Source organism: Anomalospiza imberbis, chromosome 3 (genome assembly GCF_031753505.1).
Source record: "Anomalospiza imberbis isolate Cuckoo-Finch-1a 21T00152 chromosome 3, ASM3175350v1, whole genome shotgun sequence".
NCBI classification, from domain to species: domain Eukaryota; kingdom Metazoa; phylum Chordata; class Aves; order Passeriformes; family Viduidae; genus Anomalospiza; species Anomalospiza imberbis.
In genome coordinates this window covers 1241129-1261022 of record NC_089683.1, presented here as the reverse complement: position 1 = coordinate 1261022, position 19894 = coordinate 1241129, and the positions used below count along the sequence as shown (strand labels likewise).

General features: G+C 60.8%; 1 protein-coding gene across 1 annotated transcript in view; it reads right to left on the bottom strand.

Moving 5' to 3' along the window:
- LOC137471950 (clusterin-like) overlaps nt 1–17486 on the bottom strand; it is a 76638-nt gene extending 59152 nt beyond the window's left edge. The window contains 12 exon segments of the mRNA XM_068186656.1: nt 4303–4683; nt 4907–5133; nt 7011–7124; nt 8186–8375; nt 8377–8400; nt 8402–8536; nt 8538–8606; nt 11708–11878; nt 15595–15699; nt 15701–15744; nt 17142–17235; nt 17445–17486. Coding sequence (XP_068042757.1) covers nt 4303–4683; nt 4907–5133; nt 7011–7124; nt 8186–8375; nt 8377–8400; nt 8402–8536; nt 8538–8606; nt 11708–11878; nt 15595–15699; nt 15701–15744; nt 17142–17235; nt 17445–17471 — 1581 coding nt within the window. The 5' untranslated portion in view covers nt 17472–17486.
- Nucleotides 17487–19894: the final 2408 nt, after the last annotated feature.

Below are 19894 nucleotides of genomic sequence, written 5' to 3'. Positions count from 1 at the left end.
GCCCTGGCACTGGGATCCGTGTCCATGAACTGGGACAGGCCCTGGCACTGGGATCTGTGTCCATGGGATGGGGACAGGCCCTGGCACTGGGATCCGTGTCCATGAACTGGGACAGGCCCTGGCACTGGGATCCGTGTCCATGGCACTGGGACAGGCCCTGGCACTGGGATCCGTGTCCATGGGATGGGGACAGGCCCTGGCACTGGGATCCGTGTCCATGGGATGGGGACAGGCCCTGGCACTGGGATCCGTGTCCATGGCACTGGGACAGGCCCTGGCACTGGGATCCGTGTCCATGAACTGGGACAGGCCCTGGCACTGGGATCCGTGTCCATGAACTGGGACAGGCCCTGGCACTGGGATCCGTGTCCATGAACTGGGACAGGCCCTGGCACTGGGATCCGTGTCCATGGCACTGGGACAGGCCCTGGCACTGGGATCCGTGTCCATGGGATGGGGACAGGCCCTGGCACTGGGATCCGTGTCCATGGGATGGGGACAGGCCCTGGCACTGGGATCCGTGTCCATGGCACTGGGACAGGCCCTGGCACTGGGATCCGTGTCCATGCATTGGGACAGGCCCTGGCACTGGGATCCGTGTCCATGGGATGGGGACAGGCCCTGGCACTGGGATCCGTGTCCATGGGATGGGGACAGGCCCTGGCACTGGGATCCGTGTCCATGGGATGGGGACAGGCCCTGGCACTGGGATCCGTGTCCATGGCATAGGGACAGGCCCTGGCACTGGGATCCGTGTCCATGGGATGGGGACAGGCCCTGGCACTGGGATCCGTGTCCATGGGATGGGGACAGGCCCTGGCACTGGGATCCGTGTCCATGCACTGGGACAGGCCCTGGCACTGGGATCCGTGTCCATGGGATGGGGACAGGCCCTGGCACTGGGATCCGTGTTCATGGCACTGGGACAGGCCCTGGCACTGGGATCCGTGTCCATGGGATGGGGACAGGCCCTGGCACTGGGATCCGTGTCCATGGGATGGGGACAGGCCCTGGCACTGGGATCCGTGTCCATGGGATGGGGACAGGCCCTGGCACTGGGATCCGTGTCCATGGACTGGGACAGGCCCTGGCACTGGGATCCGTGTTCATGAACTGGGACAGGCCCTGGCACTGGGATCCGTGTCCATGGGATGGGACAGGCCCTGGCACTGGGATCCGTGTCCATGGCACTGGGACAGGCCCTGGCACTGGGATCCGTGTCCATGAACTGGTACAGGCCCTGGCACTGGGATCCGTGTCCATGGGATGGGGACAGGCCCTGGCACTGGGATCCGTGTCCATGGGACTGGGACAGGCCCTGGCACTGGGATCCGTGTCCATGGCACTGGGACAGGCCCTGGCACTGGGATCCGTGTCCATGGCACTGGGACAGGCCCTGGCACTGGGATCCGTGTCCATGAACTGGGACAGGCCCTGGCACTGGGATCCGTGTCCATGGGAAGGGGACAGGCCCTGGCACTGGGATCCGTGTCCATGGCACTGGGACAGGCCCTGGCACTGGGATCCGTGTCCATGGCACTGGGACAGGCCCTGGCACTGGGATCCGTGTCCATGGCACTGGGACAGGCCCTGGCACTGGGATCCGTGTCCATGGCACTGGGACAGGCCCTGGCACTGGGATCCGTGTCCATGGCACTGGGACAGGCCCTGGCACTGGGATCCGTGTCCATGGGATGGGGACAGGCCCTGGCACTGGGATCCGTGTCCATGAACTGGGACAGGCCCTGGCACTGGGATCCGTGTCCATGAACTGGGACAGGCCCTGGCACTGGGATCCGTGTCCATGGGATGGGGACAGGCCCTGGCACTGGGATCCGTGTCCATGGGATGGGGACAGGCCCTGGCACTGGGATCCGTGTCCATGAACTGGGACAGGCCCTGGCACTGGGATCCGTGTCCATGGCACTGGGACAGGCCCTGGCACTGGGATCCGTGTCCATGGGATGGGGACAGGCCCTGGCACTGGGATCCGTGTCCATGAACTGGGACAGGCCCTGGCACTGGGATCCGTGTCCATGGACTGGGACAGGCCCTGGCACTGGGATCCGTGTCCATGGGATGGGGACAGGCCCTGGCACTGGGATCCGTGTCCATGGGATGGGACTGGCCCTGGCACTGGGATCCGTGTCCATGGGATGGGGACAGGCCCTGGCACTAGGATCCGTGTCCATGGCACTGGGACAGGCCCTGGCACTGGGATCCGTGTCCATGGCACTGGGACAGGCCCTGGCACTGGGATCCGTGTCCATGGGATGGGGACAGGCCCTGGCACTGGGATCCGTGTCCATGGGATGGGACAGGCCCTGGCACTGGGATCCGTGTCCATGGCACTGGGACAGGCCCTGGCACTGGGATCCGTGTCCATGGGATGGGGACAGGCCCTGGCACTGGGATCCGTGTCCATGGACTGGGACAGGCCCTGGCACTGGGATCCGTGTCCATGCACTGGGACAGGCCCTGGCACTGGGATCCGTGTCCATGCACTGGGACAGGCCCTGGCACTGGGATCCGTGTCCATGAACTGGGACAGGCCCTGGCACTGGGATCCGTGTCCATGGCACTGGGACAGGCCCTGGCACTGGGATCCGTGTCCATGGGATGGGGACAGGCCCTGGCACTGGGATCCGTGTCCATGGGATGGGACAGGCCCTGGCACTGGGATCCGTGTCCATGGGATGGGGACAGGCCCTGGCACTGGGATCCGTGTCCATGGGACGGGGACAGGCCCTGGCACTGGGATCCGTGTCCATGGCACTGGGACAGGCCCTGGCACTGGGATCCGTGTCCATGGGACGGGGACAGGCCCTGGCACTGGGATCCGTGTCCATGGCACTGGGACAGGCCCTGGCACTGGGATCCGTGTCCATGGGATGGGGACAGGCCCTGGCACTGGGATCCGTGTCCATGGGATGGGGACAGGCCCTGGCACTGGGATCCGTGTCCATGGCACTGGGACAGGCCCTGGCACTGGGATCCGTGTCCATGGCACTGGGACAGGCCCTGGCACTGGGATCCGTGTCCATGAACTGGGACAGGCCCTGGCACTGGGATCCGTGTCCATGGACTGGGACAGGCCCTGGCACTGGGATCCGTGTCCATGGGATGGGGACAGGCCCTGGCACTGGGATCCGTGTCCATGGGATGGGACAGGCCCTGGCACTGGGATCCGTGTCCATGGCACTGGGACAGGCCCTGGCACTGGGATCCGTGTCCATGGCACTGGGACAGGCCCTGGCACTGGGATCCGTGTCCATGGCAATGGGACAGGCCCTGGCACTGGGATCCGTGTCCATGAACTGGGACAGGCCCTGGCACTGGGATCCGTGTCCATGGGATGGGGACAGGCCCTGGCACTGGGATCCGTGTCCATGGGATGGGGACAGGCCCTGGCACTGGGATCCGTGTCCATGGACTGGGACAGGCCCTGGCACTGGGATCCGTGTCCATGGCACTGGGACAGGCCCTGGCACTGGGATCCGTGTCCATGGCACTGGGACAGGCCCTGGCACTGGGATCCGTGTCCATGGCACTGGGACAGGCCCTGGCACTGGGATCCGTGTCCATGGCACTGGGACAGGCCCTGGCACTGGGATCCGTGTCCATGGCACTGGGACAGGCCCTGGCACTGGGATCCGTGTCCATGGGATGGGGACAGGCCCTGGCACTGGGATCCGTGTCCATGGGATGGGACAGGCCCTGGCACTGGGATCCGTGTCCATGGGATGGGGACATGCCCTGGCACTGGGATCCGTGTCCATGGCACTGGGACAGGCCCTGGCACTGGGATCCATGTCCATGGGATGGGGACAGGCCCTGGCACTGGGATCCGTGTCCATGGGATGGGGACAGGCCCTGGCACTGGGATCCGTGTCCATGGCACTGGGACAGGCCCTGGCACTGGGATCCGTGTCCATGAACTGGGACAGGCCCTGGCACTGGGATCCGTGTCCATGAACTGGGACAGGCCCTGGCACTGGGATCCGTGTCCATGGCACTGGGACAGGCCCTGGCACTGGGATCCGTGTCCATGGGATGGGGACAGGCCCTGGCACTGGGATCCGTGTCCATGAACTGGGACAGGCCCTGGCACTGGGATCCGTGTCCATGGGATGTGGACAATTCCCTAATCCTGCGAGGCTCCTCCTGGATCAAATTTTGGAGCACATCCTGATTCCACAGCTCCACAATTTCACAGTGACGGATCCGAGGCTGTTTTTTCTCGTTTTTCCGCCGGGATTATCCCACAAACTGCAGAAGCAGAGCCAGGGCGTTGAACTCTACCTTTATTTTCTGTTTGGCAGCAGGAAGGGTCAGGAGGGAGAGCTTGCAGCGAGGGTGACAATTCCCCCCGGGAAGGGGGATCCGGAGGGCCGGCGGCGGCGGCGGCATCGCCTGGCTACTCTCTGGGAACGAGGGAAAAATCGGGATGAGCCCGGTGGCATCCGACGGGGGGGGATTTTTTGGGAAGGTCCCGGGCTTACACGGCGTTTCCTTGAAGTGCTGCAGCGCCTGCTCGGCCACGATCTCCATGAACTGGGGATCGTCCCACGGGATGTGCCCGGGCACCGTCAGCTCCAGCGGCTCCGAGTCGAAGAGCTGCACCGTCACCTGCGTGTCCGGCGGCGCCGACGGATCCTCGGGATTCGGAGCTTTGGACAGCACCTGGAACCGCCACAGCGGGCTCAGCCCGCGGCAGAGCCCGGAGCTGCGAGGTCGGAGCTGCCGCGGGAGAGCCCCGAGCGGGCCCCTGACCTTGGCTCCCGTCCCGGCGCCGCAGCCGGCACAGCCAAGAGATTCCCGGCCGGAGCACAAAGGGCTCCTTGTGGCCCTGTCCCACTTTCCGACTCCCCAGCCCCGCTGCCGGCCCCCGTCCCGCCGGCCTCACCGTGGTGACCTGCAGGAAGCCGTCGGAGCCCAGGGAATGGTTGGCCAGGCGGGACACCCAGCCGAACTGGCGGTTCAGCTGGTCCAGCAGGCCGGAGGTGTTGAGCATCTCCTCCTGGAATTCCCGGAGCAGGGAATCGTAGCGGCGCGTGAAGCGCTCGGCCACGCGCACGGCGTCCTCCAGCTGCTCCCGCAGCTCCTGCTGCGAGGGATCCTCCTGCCCGCAGTCTGGCATGGGATAATGGGATGGGATGGGGTCAGCACGGCCCTGGGGGCTCATCCCACCCCATCCCGTCCCATCCTACCCCATCCTGCCCCATCCCATCCCATCCTACCCCATCCCGTCCCATCCCACCCCATCCTACCCCATCCCATCCTACCCAATCCCATCCCATCCCACCCCATCCTGTCCCATCCTACCCCATCCTGCCCCATCCTGTCCCACCCTACCCCATCCCGTCCCAATCCCACCCCATCCTACCCCATCCCACCCCATCCCGTCCCATCCTACCCCATCCTGCCCCATCCTATCCCATCCCATCCTACCCCTTCCTACCCCATCCTACCCCATTCCGTCCCATCCTACCCCATCCCATCCCATCCCATCCTGTCCCTCCCTATCCCATTCCGTCCCATCCCACCCCATCCTGTCCTGTCCTGACTCATCCCAGACCCCAAAATGCACCCCTTGCACCCCAAAACCCCAAACCCCCCCAGACCCACCCCATACCACAAACTCTGCCCCCCATCCCTGTCCCTGTCCCTATCACCATCCCAATCCCATCCCCATTCCCAGTTCCCATTCCCCTCCCCATCCCAGTTCCCTTTCCCATTCCCATCCCCATACCCCCTCCCCGTCCCAATCCCCATTCCCAGTTTTCCATCCCCTTTCCCGTCCCCATCTCCATTCCCATCCCCATCCCTGTTCCCATTCCCCTCCCCATTCGCAGTCCCGGTTTTCCATTCCAAACCCTTCCCCAATCCCATCTCCGTTCCCATCCCCATCCCTGTCCCCTTTCCCATTCCCATCCCAGTTCCCTTTCCCATCCACATTCCCATTCCAATCCCAGTTCCCTTTCCCATCCTAGTTCCCATTCCCCATCCCCATTCCCATCCACACTCCTGTGCCCTTTCCCATCCCCATTCCCGTTCCCTGTTCCCATTCCTATCCCCATTCCCATCCCCATCCCTGTTCCCATTCCCATTCATATCCCCATTCTCATCCCCATCCCCGTCCCCGTCCCCATCCCCATCCCCATCCCTGTTCCCATTCCCATTCCAATTCCCATTCCCCATTCCCATCCCTCTTCCCATCCCCATTCCCATCCCCAGTTCTATTCCCATTCCCCATCCTCGTCCCCATTCCCATACCCATTCCCATCCCCATTCCCATTCGCAATTCCCATTCCTGTCCCCATTCCCATTCCGGTCCCCATTCCCATTCCCATCCCCATTCCCTTCCTGATTCCTGTCCCCATTCCCATTCCTGTTCCCATCCCCATTCCTGTCCCCATTCCCATTCCGGTCCCCATTCCCATTCCCATCCCCATTCCCTTCCTGATTCCTGTCCCCATTCCCATTCCCATCCATCCCCATTGCTGTCCCCTTTCCCATTCCCATTCCCCATTCCCATCCCCATCCCCATTCCCATCCCCATTCCCATCCCTGTTCCCATTCCCATCCCCATTCCCTTTCCCGTCCCCATTCCCATCCCCATCCCCATCCCCATCCCCATCCCCATTCCCTGTTCCCATCCTAGTTCCCATTCCATCCCCATTCCCATCCCCATTCCCTGTTCCCATCCTAGTTCCCATTCCCATCCCCATTCCCATTCCCCATCCCCGTCCCCACTCCCATTCCCATCCCCATTCCCATCCCCATTCCCATCCCCATTCCCATTCCCCATCCCCGTCCCCATTCCCTTCCCCGTTCCCATTCCCATCCCCATCCCCGTTCCCATTCCCATCCCCATTCCCTGTTCCCATCCTAGTTCCCATTCCCATCCCCATTCCCATTCCCCATCCCCATCCCCATCCCCGTTCCCCATCCCCATCCCCATCCCATCCCCATCCCCGTTCCCATCCCCATCCCCGTTCCTGGCTCACCCATGGCCAGGATCTCCCGGCACTGCTCGCATTCATCCCGCATCCGCAGGCAGCCGGCCGAGTTCCGCCGGATCTCCCGGCAAACCATCCGGTCATTGCTGAAATTCCGGGATTCTGCGGGAATTCCGGGCCGGCTTCAGCTCCCCGAATCCCCCCCAGCCCCGGCAGCTCCCCCCAGGTGCCAGAATAGCCATTTTTTCCTTGGAATTTGGGCGATTTTTCCTTGGAATTTGGGCCCCTCCCATCCCCGGGGCTGCATTGGCAGACGGTGACGACGGCACCGGCTGCGACATTCCCAAAAAAAACATTGGCTGTAATCCCAAAAAAAAGCAAACACCCAAAAAACATTGGTACCAATCCCAAAAAAAACAAACACCAAAAAAATTCGGCTGTAATCCCAAAAAAAAACCACCTGCAACACTCCCAAAAACATTATCAAGAGCATTCCCAGAAAAGCCAAACAGCTGCAACATTCCCAAAAAAAAAACCCATCAGCAGCATTCCCAGAAAACCTAAACAGCTGCAATATTCCCCCCAAAATATCAAGAGAATTCCCAGAAAACCCAAGCAGCTGCAACATTCCCAAAAAAAAACATCAAAACCATTCCCAGAAAACCCAAACAGCTGCAACATTCCCTACAGAACCATCAGCATTTCCAGAAAAACCAAACACTTGCAACATTCCCAAAGAAAACTCAACACCATTCCCAGAAAAACCAAACACTTGCAACATGTCCCCAAATAAAACCCATCAACAGCATTCCCAGAAAAACCAAACGCAACATTCCCTACAAAACCATCAACAGCATTCCGAGAAAACCCAAACAGCTGCAACATTCCCAAAAACAACATCAAGAGCATTCCCGAAAAACATCAAGAGAATTCCCAGAAAACCCAAACACCTGCAACATTCCCAAAAACATCAGCAGCATTCCCAAAAACCCAAACAGCTGCAACATTCCCAACAAAGCCCCATTCCCGTGACGGCGGCCGGGATCGAGGTGGGCCAACGCCCCGAAGTCCCCGACCAGCAGAGCTCGCGATTCCCACGCTTCCACGGGAATTCCCTGTAGGACCCGAGCCCACCCTCAGAAGCTCCGAGGACTTTCCGGGGAACCTCGTCCCTAAACCCGCCGGAATTTGGGATCCCCCGGCCCCGCTCCCCTCCCTCCTACCTGTCCCGAACTCCGCCGAGGGCATCTCCCAGCTGCCCTGGGCGTCCTCCAGCATGCGCTGGGTCATCTGGAAGAGCGGCTGGAAGAGCTCCTGGAAGCCGCCGTGCGGCCGCTGGAAGAGCGGGAAGAAGGCGCCGGAGAAGCGCCGGGAGCGCCGCGGGAAGCGCAGGCGCTGCGCCGGCGGCCCCCAGCGCCTCGCGGAAGCCGCCAAAGGGGCGCCTGGAAGAAGGGATGGAGGCGGCCCTGGACGCGGGAGCTGTCGCGGAAGATGTCCTCGACGCCGTCCTCCAGGAGGCCGAAGCGCTCCTCCAGGTCCTGCAGCTGCCGCTCCTGGCGCCCGTCGCGCTCTCTGCAGCGATTCCAGGCGCTCGCCGTCCAGCCAGACGGACACGGGCGACGAGCGGTTCAGGAACTCCTCCAGCTGCAGACGGCAGCGCGGTCACAACTGGGATCACCGGGCCGCGCGACCGGGATCCTGCACCTGAGATCCTCTGGGAACGGGGTCACAACCCGGGATCCCTGGGCCATGCACCCGGGATCCTACACCTGAGATCCTCTGGGAACGGGGTCAGATCACAACCCGGGATCCCTGGGCCATGCACCCGGGATCTTGCAAGTGGAGATCCTCTGGGAACGGGGTCAGATCACGGGCCTTCCCGGGATCCTGCACCTGAGATCCTCTGGGAACGGGGTCAGATCACGGGCCTTCCCGGGATCCTGCACCTGAGATCCTCTGGGAACGGGGTCAGATCATGGGCCTTCCCGGGATCCTGCACCTGAGATCCTCTGGGAACGGGGGTCAGATCATGGGCCTTCCCGGGATCCTGCAAGTGGAGATCCGCTGGGAACGGGGTCACAACTGGGATCCCCAGGCCGCGCAACCGGGATTCTGCACCTGGAGATCCTCTGGGAATGGGGTCACAACCTAGGATCCCTGGGGCATGCACCCGGGATCCTACACCTGGAGATCCTCTGGGAACGGGGTCAGAACACGCTGTTCCTGGGATCCCACACCAGAGACCCTCTGGGAACCGGATCACAACCCAGGATCCCTGGGCCATGCACCCGGGATCCTGCACCTGGAGATCCTCTGGGAATGGGATTGGGACAAAAATCTCCCCTTTCCTGGGATCCCTGTGCCATGTGGGATCCCACACCTGAGACCCTCTGGGAATGAGATCAAAGCCCAGCCCTTCCCGGGATCCTACACTTGGTAACCCTCTGGGAATGGGATCAGGGCAGAATCCTCCTTTCCAGTATCTCTGTGGGATCCCACATCTGGAGAACTTCTAGGAATGGGATCAAAACCTTGCCATTCCCAGGATCCCTGTGTGATGTGGGATCCTGCACCTGGAGACCCTCTGGGAACGGGATCAGGGCAGAATCCCCCATTCCTGGGATCCCTGTGTGATGTGGGATCCATCACCTGGAGCCCCTCTGGGAGCGGGATCAGGGCAGAATCCCCCATTCCCGCTATTCCCGTGTGATGTGGGATCCCTGCCCCAGCAGTTTTCCAGTTAATGGGAACGGGAGCAGGGTGAGGCTGAATTCCCCCTTTTCCTGGGATCCCAGTGGCCCTCACCTGCCTGGATTCACCAACGGGAACGGGAATGGGATCATCCCAAATGTGGGAACGGGATCATCCCAAATCCCCGGTATCCCAGTGCCCCTCACCTACCTGCCTGCCTGGAGTCACTAACAGGAACGGGATCATCCCAAATGTGGGAATGGGATCATCCCAAATCCCCTTTTCCCGGGATCCCAGTGCCCCTCACCTCCCTGGAGTCACTAACAGGAACGGGATCATCCCAAATGTGGGAATGGGATCATCCAATCCCCTTTTCCCCGGGATCCCAGTGCCCCTCACCTGCCTGGAGTCACTAACAGGAACGGGATCATCCCAAATGTGGGAACGGGATCATCCCAAATCCCCTTTTCCCGGGATCCCAGTGCCCCTCACCTGCCTGGAGTCACTAACAGGAACGGGATCAGCCCAAATGTGGGAACGGGACCATCCCAAATGTGGGAACGGGACCATCCCAAATGTGGGAACGGGAGCATCCCAAATGTGGAAACGGGACCATCCCAAATGGGGGAATGGGACCATCCCAAATGTGGGAACAGGAGCATCCCAAATGTGGGAACGGGATCATCCAAATCCCCTTTTCCCGGGATCCCAGTGCCCCTCACCTGCCTGGAGTCACTAATAGGAACGGGACCATCCCAAATGTGGGAACGGGGTCATCCCAAATGTGGGAACGGGACCATCCCAAATGTGGGAACGGGATCAGCCCAAATGTGGGAACGGGACCATCCCAAATGTGGGAACGGGATCATCCAAATCCCCTTTTCCCGGGATCCCAGTGCCCCTCACCTCCCTGGAGTCACTAACGGGAACGGGATCATCCCAAATGTGGGAACGGGACCATCCCAAATGTGGGAACGGGACCATCCCAAATGTGGGAACGGGATCAGCCCAAATGTGGGAACGGGGACCATCCCAAATGTGGGAATGGGACCATCCCAAATGTGGGAATGAGACCATCCCAAATGTGGGAATGGGATCATCCCAAATGTGGGAACGGGACCATCCCAAATCCCCAGTATCCCAGTGCCCCTCACCTACCTGCCTGCCTGGAGACACTAACAGGAACGGGATCATCCCAAATGTGGGAACGGGATCATCCCAAATCCCCTTTTCCCGGGATCCCAGTGCCCCTCACCTGCCTGGAGTCACTAACAGGAACGGGATCATCCCAAATGTGGGAACGAGACCATCCCAAATGTGGGAACGGGGTCATCCCAAATCCCCTTTTCCCGGGATCCCAGTGCCCCTCACCTGCCTGGAGTCACTAACAGGAACGGGATCAGCCCAAATGTGGGAACGGGACCATCCCAAATGGGGGGAATGGGATCAGCCCAAATGTGGGAACGGGGACCATCCCAAATGTGGGAACGGGACCATCCCAAATGTGGGAACGGGATCATCCCAAATCCCCTTTTCCTGGTGGGAACGGGATCATCCCAAATCCCCTTTTCCTGGTATCCCAGTGCCCCCTCACCTACCTGCCTGCAGTCACTAATGGGAATGGGAATGGGAATGGGAATGGGAATGGGAATGGGAATGGGAATGGGATCAGCCCAAATGTGGGAATGGGATCATCCCAAATCCCCTTTTCCCGGTATCCCCCATGTCCCCTGAGCCGCTGACCCTCTGGCTAACGGGAATGGGATCATCTCCAACCCCCCCCCATCTTTTTCCCGGTGTTTCCCCAGTGTTCCCCCGTTGTTTCCCCCAGTGTTTCCCCCATTTATTCCCAGGTGTTTCCCCAGTGTTTCCCCGCTGTTTCCTGGTGTTTCCCCCATTTTTCCCCTGGTGTTTCCTGGTGTTTCCCCACTGTTTCCCTGCTGTTTCCTGGGGTTTCCCCATGATTTCCCCACGATTTCCCCGTTGTTTCCCCATTGTTTCCCCGTGGTTTCCCCCTTACTTCCCCGCTGTTTCCCGGCGCTGCGGTCGCTCACCTGGCGGCCCACCAGCCCGGCCCCGCTGCGGCAGGTGCGGGAGTAGAAGCGGAGGCAGCGCTGCCGCAGGCAGGGCTTGCAGCGCTCCCACAGCTCCAGCACCGAGGCGTTGCAGCGCTCGCCCCGCGCCGACAGCTCCTGCTCCTTCTGCCGCGCCAGCTGCACCGCTTCCTGCCGGGAACGCTGCCGTCAGCGCCGTGTTCCAGAGCCCCGGGAGCAGCCGAGTCCCGGCACGGCATTCCCAGAGTCCTGGGACACCCCGATCCCCAGCACGGCATTCCCAGACTCCTGGGACACCCCGATCCCCAGCATGGCATTCCCAGACTCCTGGGACACCCCGATCCCCAGCATGGCATTCCCAGAGTCCTGGGACACCCCCGATCCCCAGCACAGCATTCCCAGACTCCTGGGACACCCCAGTCCCCAGCACAGCATTCCCAGAGTCCTGGGACACCCCGATCCCCAGCACAGCATTCCCAGACTCCTGGGACACCCCGATCCCCAGCACAGCATTCCCAGACTCCTGGGACACCCCGATCCCCAGCACAGCATTCCCAGACTCCTGGGACACCCCGATCCCCAGCACGGCATTCCCAGAGTCCTGGGACACCCCCGATCCCCAGCACGGCATTCCCAGACTCCTGGGACAACCCCGATCCCCAGCATGGCATTCCCAGACTCCTGGGACACCCCGATCCCCAGCATGGCATTCCCAGACTCCTGGGGCACCCCGATCCCCAGAATGGCATTCCCAGAGCCTTGGGACACCCCGATCCCCAGCATGGCATTCCCAGACTCCTGGGACACCCCCGATCCCCAGCATGGCATTCCCAGAGCCTTGGGACACCCCCAGTTTCCACTCAGCATTCCCAGAGCCCTGGGACAGAGCAATCCCGGGCACAGCAGCATTCCCAGAGTCCTGGGAGCAGCTGAGTCCCAGCACAGCATTCCCAGATTCCCGGGACACCCCGATCCTGGCACGGCATTCCCAGATTTCCAGGACACCCCAATCCCTGACACAGCATTCCCTGTTCCTGACACGGCATTCCCTGTTCCCAGAACACCCCAATCCCTGACACAGCATTCCCTTTTCCCGGGATAGCAATCCCTGTTCCTGACACAGCATTCCCTGTTCCTGACACGGCATTCCCTGGTCCCGGAACACCCCAATCCCTGACACAGCATTCCCTGTTCCTGACACGGCATTCCCTGGTCCCGGAACACCCCAATCCCTGACACAGCATTCCCTGTTCTCAGGACACCCCAATCCCTGACACAGCATTCCCTGTTCCCGGGATAGCAATCCCTGTTCCTGACACAGCATTCCCTGTTCCTGGCACAGCATTCCCTGGTCCCGGAACACCCCAATCCCTGACACAGTATTCCCTGTTCCTGGCACAGCATTCCCTGGTCCCGGAACACCCCAATCCCTGGCACAGCATTCCCTGTTCCTGACACAGCATTCCCTGTACCTGACACGGCATTCCCTGGTCCCGGAACACCCCAATCCCTGACACAGCATTCCCTGTTCTCAGGACACCCCAATCCCTGACACAGCATTCCCTGATTCCGGGATAGCAATCCCTGCTCCCAGAATATCCAATCCCTGACACAGCATTCCCTGTTCCCGGGATAGCAATCCCTGTTCCTGACACAGCATTCCCTGTTCCTGACACAGCATTCCCTGGTCCCGGAACACCCCAATCCCTGGCACAGCATTCCCTGTTCCCGGGATAGCAATCCCTGTTCCTGACACAGCATTCCCTGTTCCTGGCACAGCATTCCCTGGTCCCGGAACACCCCAATCCCTGACACAGCATTCCCTGTTCCCAGAACACCCCAATCCCTGACACAGCATTCCCTGTTCCCTGGCACAGCATTCCCTGTTCTCAGGACACCCCCAATCCCTGGCACAGCATTCCCTGATTCCGGGATAGCAATCCCTGCTCCCAGAATATCCAATCCCTGGCACAGCATTCCTTGTTCCTGGCACAGCATTCCCTGTTCCCAGAACACCCCCAATTCCTGGCACAGCATTCCTTGATCCGTGACACAGCATTCCCTGTTCCCGGGATAGCAATCCCTGTTCCTGACACAGCATTCCCTGTTCCTGACACAGCATTCCCTGGTCCCAGAACACCCCAATCCCTGACCACAGCATTCCCTGTTCCTGACACGGCATTCCCTGGTCCCGGAACACCCCAATCCCTGACACAGCATTCCCTGTTCTCAGGACACCCCAATCCCTGACACAGCATTCCCTGTTCCCTGGCACAGCATTCCCTGTTCCCAGAACACCCCAATTCCTGGCACAGCATTCCTTGATCCGTGACACAGCATTCCCTGTTCCTGGCACAGCATTCCCTGTTCCCAGAACACCCCAATTCCTGGCACAGCATTCCCTGTTCCTGGCACAGCATTCCCTGTTCCTGGCACAGCGTTCCCTGTTCCCAGAACACACCGACCCCTGACAGAGCATTCCCAGACTCTCGGGACACTCCAGGATCCAGGACACACCATTTCCAGGACAGCATCCCCCATTCCTGGGATGGCTTCCCCCATTCCCAGCCCATCCCATTCCTATCCCACATCCCATTCCCAGTCCATCCCGATCCCATCCTTTTCCCATCCCCATCCCATTCCTCACCTGATCCCATCCTGTTCCCATCCTGCTCCCATTCCCATTCTCAACCCCATCCCAATCCCATTCCTGGACCACGCTGATCCCATCCCAACCCCATCCCATTCCTGTTTCTATCTCCATCCCAATCCCACCCCATTCCCATTCCTGTTCCAAATCCCATTCCCATTCCCGACCTCATTCCCGTTCCCGTTCCCATTCCTGTTCCTGACCTCATTCCCATTCCTGTTCCCCTTAACAATCCCACTCCCAATCCCATTCCCGTTCCCAATCCTTTTCCCAATCCCATTCCCAATCCTGTCCCCATTCTCATTCCCATTCCCGTTCCCGATCCCGTTCCCACCTCCTTGCCGCGCTGCGCCTGCTGCAGGGAGCGCAGCAGCTCCTGGTGCCCGCATCCGTGCACTCCACTCCCAATCCCAATTCCATCCCCAATCCCAATCCCAATCCCATTCCCATTCCCGTTCCCATTCCCATTCCCATTCCCAATTCCAATCCCAATCCCGATCCCGATCCCATTCCCACCTCCTTGCAGCGCTGCGCCTGCTGCAGGGAGCGCAGCAGCTCCCGGTGCCCGCATCCGTGCACTCCACACCCAATCCCAATCCCAATCCCAATCCCAATCCCATTCCCAATCCCAATCCCGTTCCCCATCCCGTTCCCACCTCCTTGCCGCGCTGCGCCTGCTGCAGGGAGCGCAGCAGCTCCCGGTGCCCGCGGCCGCTGCACTCCACTCCCAATCCCAATCCCAATCCCATTCCCGATCCCATTCCCAATCCCAATCCCAATCCCAATCCCATTCCCAATCCCAATCCCAATCCCATTCCCAATCCCATTCCCAATCCCATTCCCAATCTCAATCCCATTCCCAATCCCATTTCCAATCCCAATCCCATTCCAGTTCCCGTTCCCCAATCCCGTTCCCACCTCCTTGCCGCGCTGCGCCTGCTGCAGGGAGCGCAGCAGCTCCCGGTGCCCGCGGCCGCTGCGCTCCCACTCCCGATCCCAATCCCAATCCCAATCCCATTCCCAATCCCATTCCCAATCCCAATCCCGTTCCCCATCCCGTTCCCACCTCCTTGCTGCGCTGCGCCTGCTGCAGGGAGCGCAGCAGCTCCCGGTGCCCGCGGCCGCTGCGCTACACTCCCGATCCCAATCCCAATCCCATTCCTGAACCTGTTCTCAATCCCATTCCCAATCCCAATCCCATTCCCGTTCCCAATCCCGATCCCGATCCCGTTCCCACCTCCTTGCCGCGCTGCGCCTGCTGCAGGGAGCGCAGCAGCTCCCGGTGCCCGCGGCCGCTGCGCTGCAGCAGCGCCTGCATGCTGCGCACGCCCTGCAGCGCCCCGCTCCAGCTCCGCGTCCACCAGCCGGCTGCCCGCTGCCGACAGCTCTGGGGAAATCGGGGCACGCTGGGGGGAATTCGGGGGGACACGGGGGGGGAAAAGTGGGGGAAAACTGGGGGAAAAGTGGGGGAGAATTCGGGGAAAAGTGGTGGGGAAATTAGGGAGAAATTGTGGGGAAATTGGGGGAAAAAATGGGGGGAAAGTGGTGGGAAAAGTGTGGGGAAATCAAGGGGGAAAGAGGGAGGAAAGAGGGAGGGGGAGAGGGGGAAAACTGGGGGGAAATTGGGGAAAATTGGGAGAAAAAAGGGAAAACATAAGGGAAAATTGGAGGGAAATTGGGGGGGAAATTGGAGAAAAGGGCAGGAATTTGGGAGAAAAAAGAAGGAAAAGTGGAGAAAGCAGGGGGAAATTGGGGAGGAAGAGGGGGGAAAAGGGAGGGAATGAGGGGGGAAATGGGGAAAAATTGGGGAGAATACAGGAAAAATGGGAGGGAAATGGGGGAAATTGAGGAAAAGGTGGGGGAAAGTGGGGAAAAATTGGGGAGAAAGTTGGGAAAAAAGGGGGGGAAATGGGGGAAAACGGGGGGGGGGGATGAGGGAAAGGGTGGAAAAAGCAGAGGAAATTGGGGAAAAGGGCGGGAAAATTGGGGAAAAGTGGGGGGAGAGTGGGGAAAATGTGGGACAATCAGGAGGGAAAAGTGGGGGGAAATTGGGGAAAAGAGACCCTGTGACCCCACCTCCCCAACCCCCCCCAAATTAAAACCTGCGACCGCCCCCCAAAATAAAAAATCCATGACCCCCCATCCCCCCAAAAAATGGGACCCCCGTGACCCCAAACCCCCCCAAAATGAGACCCCGTGACCCCAAAACCCCAAAATGAGACCCCGTGACCCCAAACCCCCCAAAAATGAGACCCTGCGACTCCACCAAAATGTGACCCCCCCAAGCAGCCCCAAAATGAGACCCCCGTGACCCCAAATCCTCCCCAAACCCCCCCAAAATGAGATGCTGTGACCCCAAAACCCCAAAATGGGACCCCGCGACCCCAAACCCCCCAAAATGAGATGCTGTGACCCCCCTCCCCAAAATGGGACCCCCGTGACCCCAAATCCTCCCCAAACCCCCTCAAAACGAAAGCCCGTGACCCCAAACCCCCAAAATGAGACCCCGTGACCCCAAACTCCCCAAAATGAGACCCCGTGACCCCAAACTCCCCCAAAATGAGACCCCGTGACCCCCCCCAAAATGAGACCCCGTGACCCCAAATCCGCCCCAAACCCCCCCCAAAATGAGACCCCGTGACCCCAAACCCCCCCAAATGAGACCCCGTGACCCCCCCCCAAAATGAGACCCCCGTGACCCCAAACCCCCCCCAAATGAGACCCCCGTGACCCCCCCTCCCCTTCCCCAAATTTCCCTCCCCCCAATTTCCCCTCCCCCCTCACCTCGGAGCTCCCCGGGGGGCAGCAGCGCCCGCGCCCCCCCCCAGGCCAGGAGCGCCAGCAGCGACAGCGACAGCGACAGCGACAGCGACATGGCCTGGGGACAGGGACAGCGTTAGGGACAGGGACAGGGACAGGGACAGGGGACAGGGACAGCGACAGCGACATGGCCTGGGGACAGGGACAGGGTTAGGGACAGGGACAGGGACAGGGGACAGGGGGACAGGGGACAGGGACAGCGACAGCGACAGCGACATGGCCTGGGGACAGGGACAGCGTTAGGGACAGGGACAGGGGGACAGGGACAGGGGACAGGGACAGGGACAGCGCCATGGCCTGGGGACAGGGACAGCGTTAGGGACAGGGACAGGGACAGGGACAGGGGACAGGGACAGGGACAGCGCCATGGCCTGGGGACAGGGACAGCGTTAGGGACAGGGACAGGGACAGGGGACAGCGACAGGGACAGCGACAGCGACAGCGACAGCGACATGGCCTGGGGACAGGGACAGCGTTAGGGACAGGGACAGGGGACAGGGGACAGGGGACAGGGACAGGGACAGGGAACAGGGACAGCGACAGCGCCATGGCCTGGGGACAGGGACAGCGTTAGGGACAGGGACAGGGTCAGGGACAGGGACAGGGACAGCGACAGCGACAGCGGACAGCGCCATGGCCTGGGGACAGGGACAGGGACAGGGTTAGGGACAGGGACAGGGACAGGGGACAGGGACAGGGTTAGGGACAGGGACAGCGCCATGGCCTGGGGACAGGGACAGGGTTAGGGACAGGGGACAGGGTCAGGGACAGGGACAGGGACAGCGACAGGGGGGGACAGGGCCAGGGGTGACAGGGGACAGCGGGGGACAGGAAGGGACAGGGGGAAATGGGGGGGGACATGGGGGGTGACAGGGGTGACAGGGGGCAGAGGGGAGGGCACAGGGGACAGGGACAGGGACAGGGACAGGGACAGGGCCAGGGGACAGGGGGGGACAGGGCCAGGGGGGGACAGGGCCAGGGGGGTCCGGGCCGGGCCCGCCCCTCCCCCCGTCACGAGGCTCTGACTCATCCCCTCCCCCCTGCCCTCCCCCCCCGAGCGAGCGGGAACCGGGAACCGGGAACCGGCACCGGGGGGGCGGGGGGCACTGGGGGGCACTGGGGGGGAATTGGGGGGACAGAGGGGTTTGGGGGGACAGAGGGGTTTGGGGGGCACTGGGGGGCACTGGGGGGACAGAGGGGTTTGGGGGTACAGAGGGGTTTGGGGGGCACTGGGGGGGTTTGGGGGTACAGAGGGGTTTGGGGGGGCACTGGGGGGCACTGGGGGGACAGAGGGGTTTGGGGGACACTGGGGGGGGTTTGGGGGGCACTGGGGGGTGAATTGGGGGGCACTGGGGGGGGTTTGGGGGGGACAGAGGGGTTTGGGGGGGCACTGGGGGGGTTTGGGGGGACAGAGGGGGGGTCCCTGGGTATTGGGGGTTTGGGGGGCACTGGGGGGGGGTTTTGGGGGGGCACAGGGGGGGTCCCTGGTAACTGGGGGGGTTTGGGGGGGTTTTAGGGGGGCACGGGGTGGGGGGAGGGTCCGGCCGTGCCCCTCCCCCCCCCCGGCGCGGTGAGCGCGGCTGGAATTCCCGGGGGATCCGCCCCAACCCAACCCAACCCAACCCCCCCAAAAAAAGGAGCGGCCCCGGTTCCACCCCCCAAAAAAAGGAGCGGCCCCGGGGCCCCCCTCCCCCCTCCGGGAGCCGCCGCCCGCTCCGGGATTGTGCAATTCCCAAAAAACCCCGAAAAAAAAAAACCCAGAACAACGGAAATCAACCCAAACAAACGGAAATAAACCGAAATAAACCCAAATAAACCCAAACAAACCCAAACAAACCCAAATAAAACCAAATAAACCCAAAGAAACCCAAATAAACCGAAATAAACCCAAATAAACCCAAATAAACCCAAATAAAACCAAATAAAACGAAGTGAAACTGCAATAAACAAAAAAAATAACCCAGAACAAACGGAAGTAAAGAGAAATAAAGCGAAATAAACCCAAATAAACCCAAATAAACCCAAATAAAACCGAAAAAAACCCAAATAAAAGCAAAGAAATCGAAATAAACTCAAAGAACGGAAATAAACAAACACCAAAAACCCAAAGAAACCCCCAGTAACGCATCCCGGATCCCAAAAACTCATCCCAGTCCCGAAGAACCGATCTCAAATCCCAAAGGCACACCTCCAAATCCCAAACAACACATCCCGAATCCCAAACAAGCCCCGGAACCCTAAAACCCCATCCCAAATCCTATACAACCCCCCAAATCCCAAATAACCCCATCCCAAATCCCAAATCAACCCCCATCCCAAATAACCCCATCCCAAATAACCCCATCCCAAATCCCATACAACCCCCCAAATCCCAAATCCCAAATCCCAAATAACCCCATCCCAAATAACCCCATCCCAAATCCCATACAACCCCCCAAATCCCAAATCCCAAATCCCAAATAACCCCATCCCAAATAACCCCATCCCAAATCCCATACAACCCCCAAATCCCAAATAACCCCATCCCAAATCCCATACAATCCCCCCCAAATCCCATACAACCCCCCAAATCTCAAATCCCAGACAACCCCCCAAATCCCAGACAACCCCCCAAATCCCAAACAACCCCCCCAAAACCCAAATCCCAAACAACCCCCCAAATCCCAAATCCCAAACAACCCCCCAAATCCCAAACAACCCCCCAAATCCCAAATAAC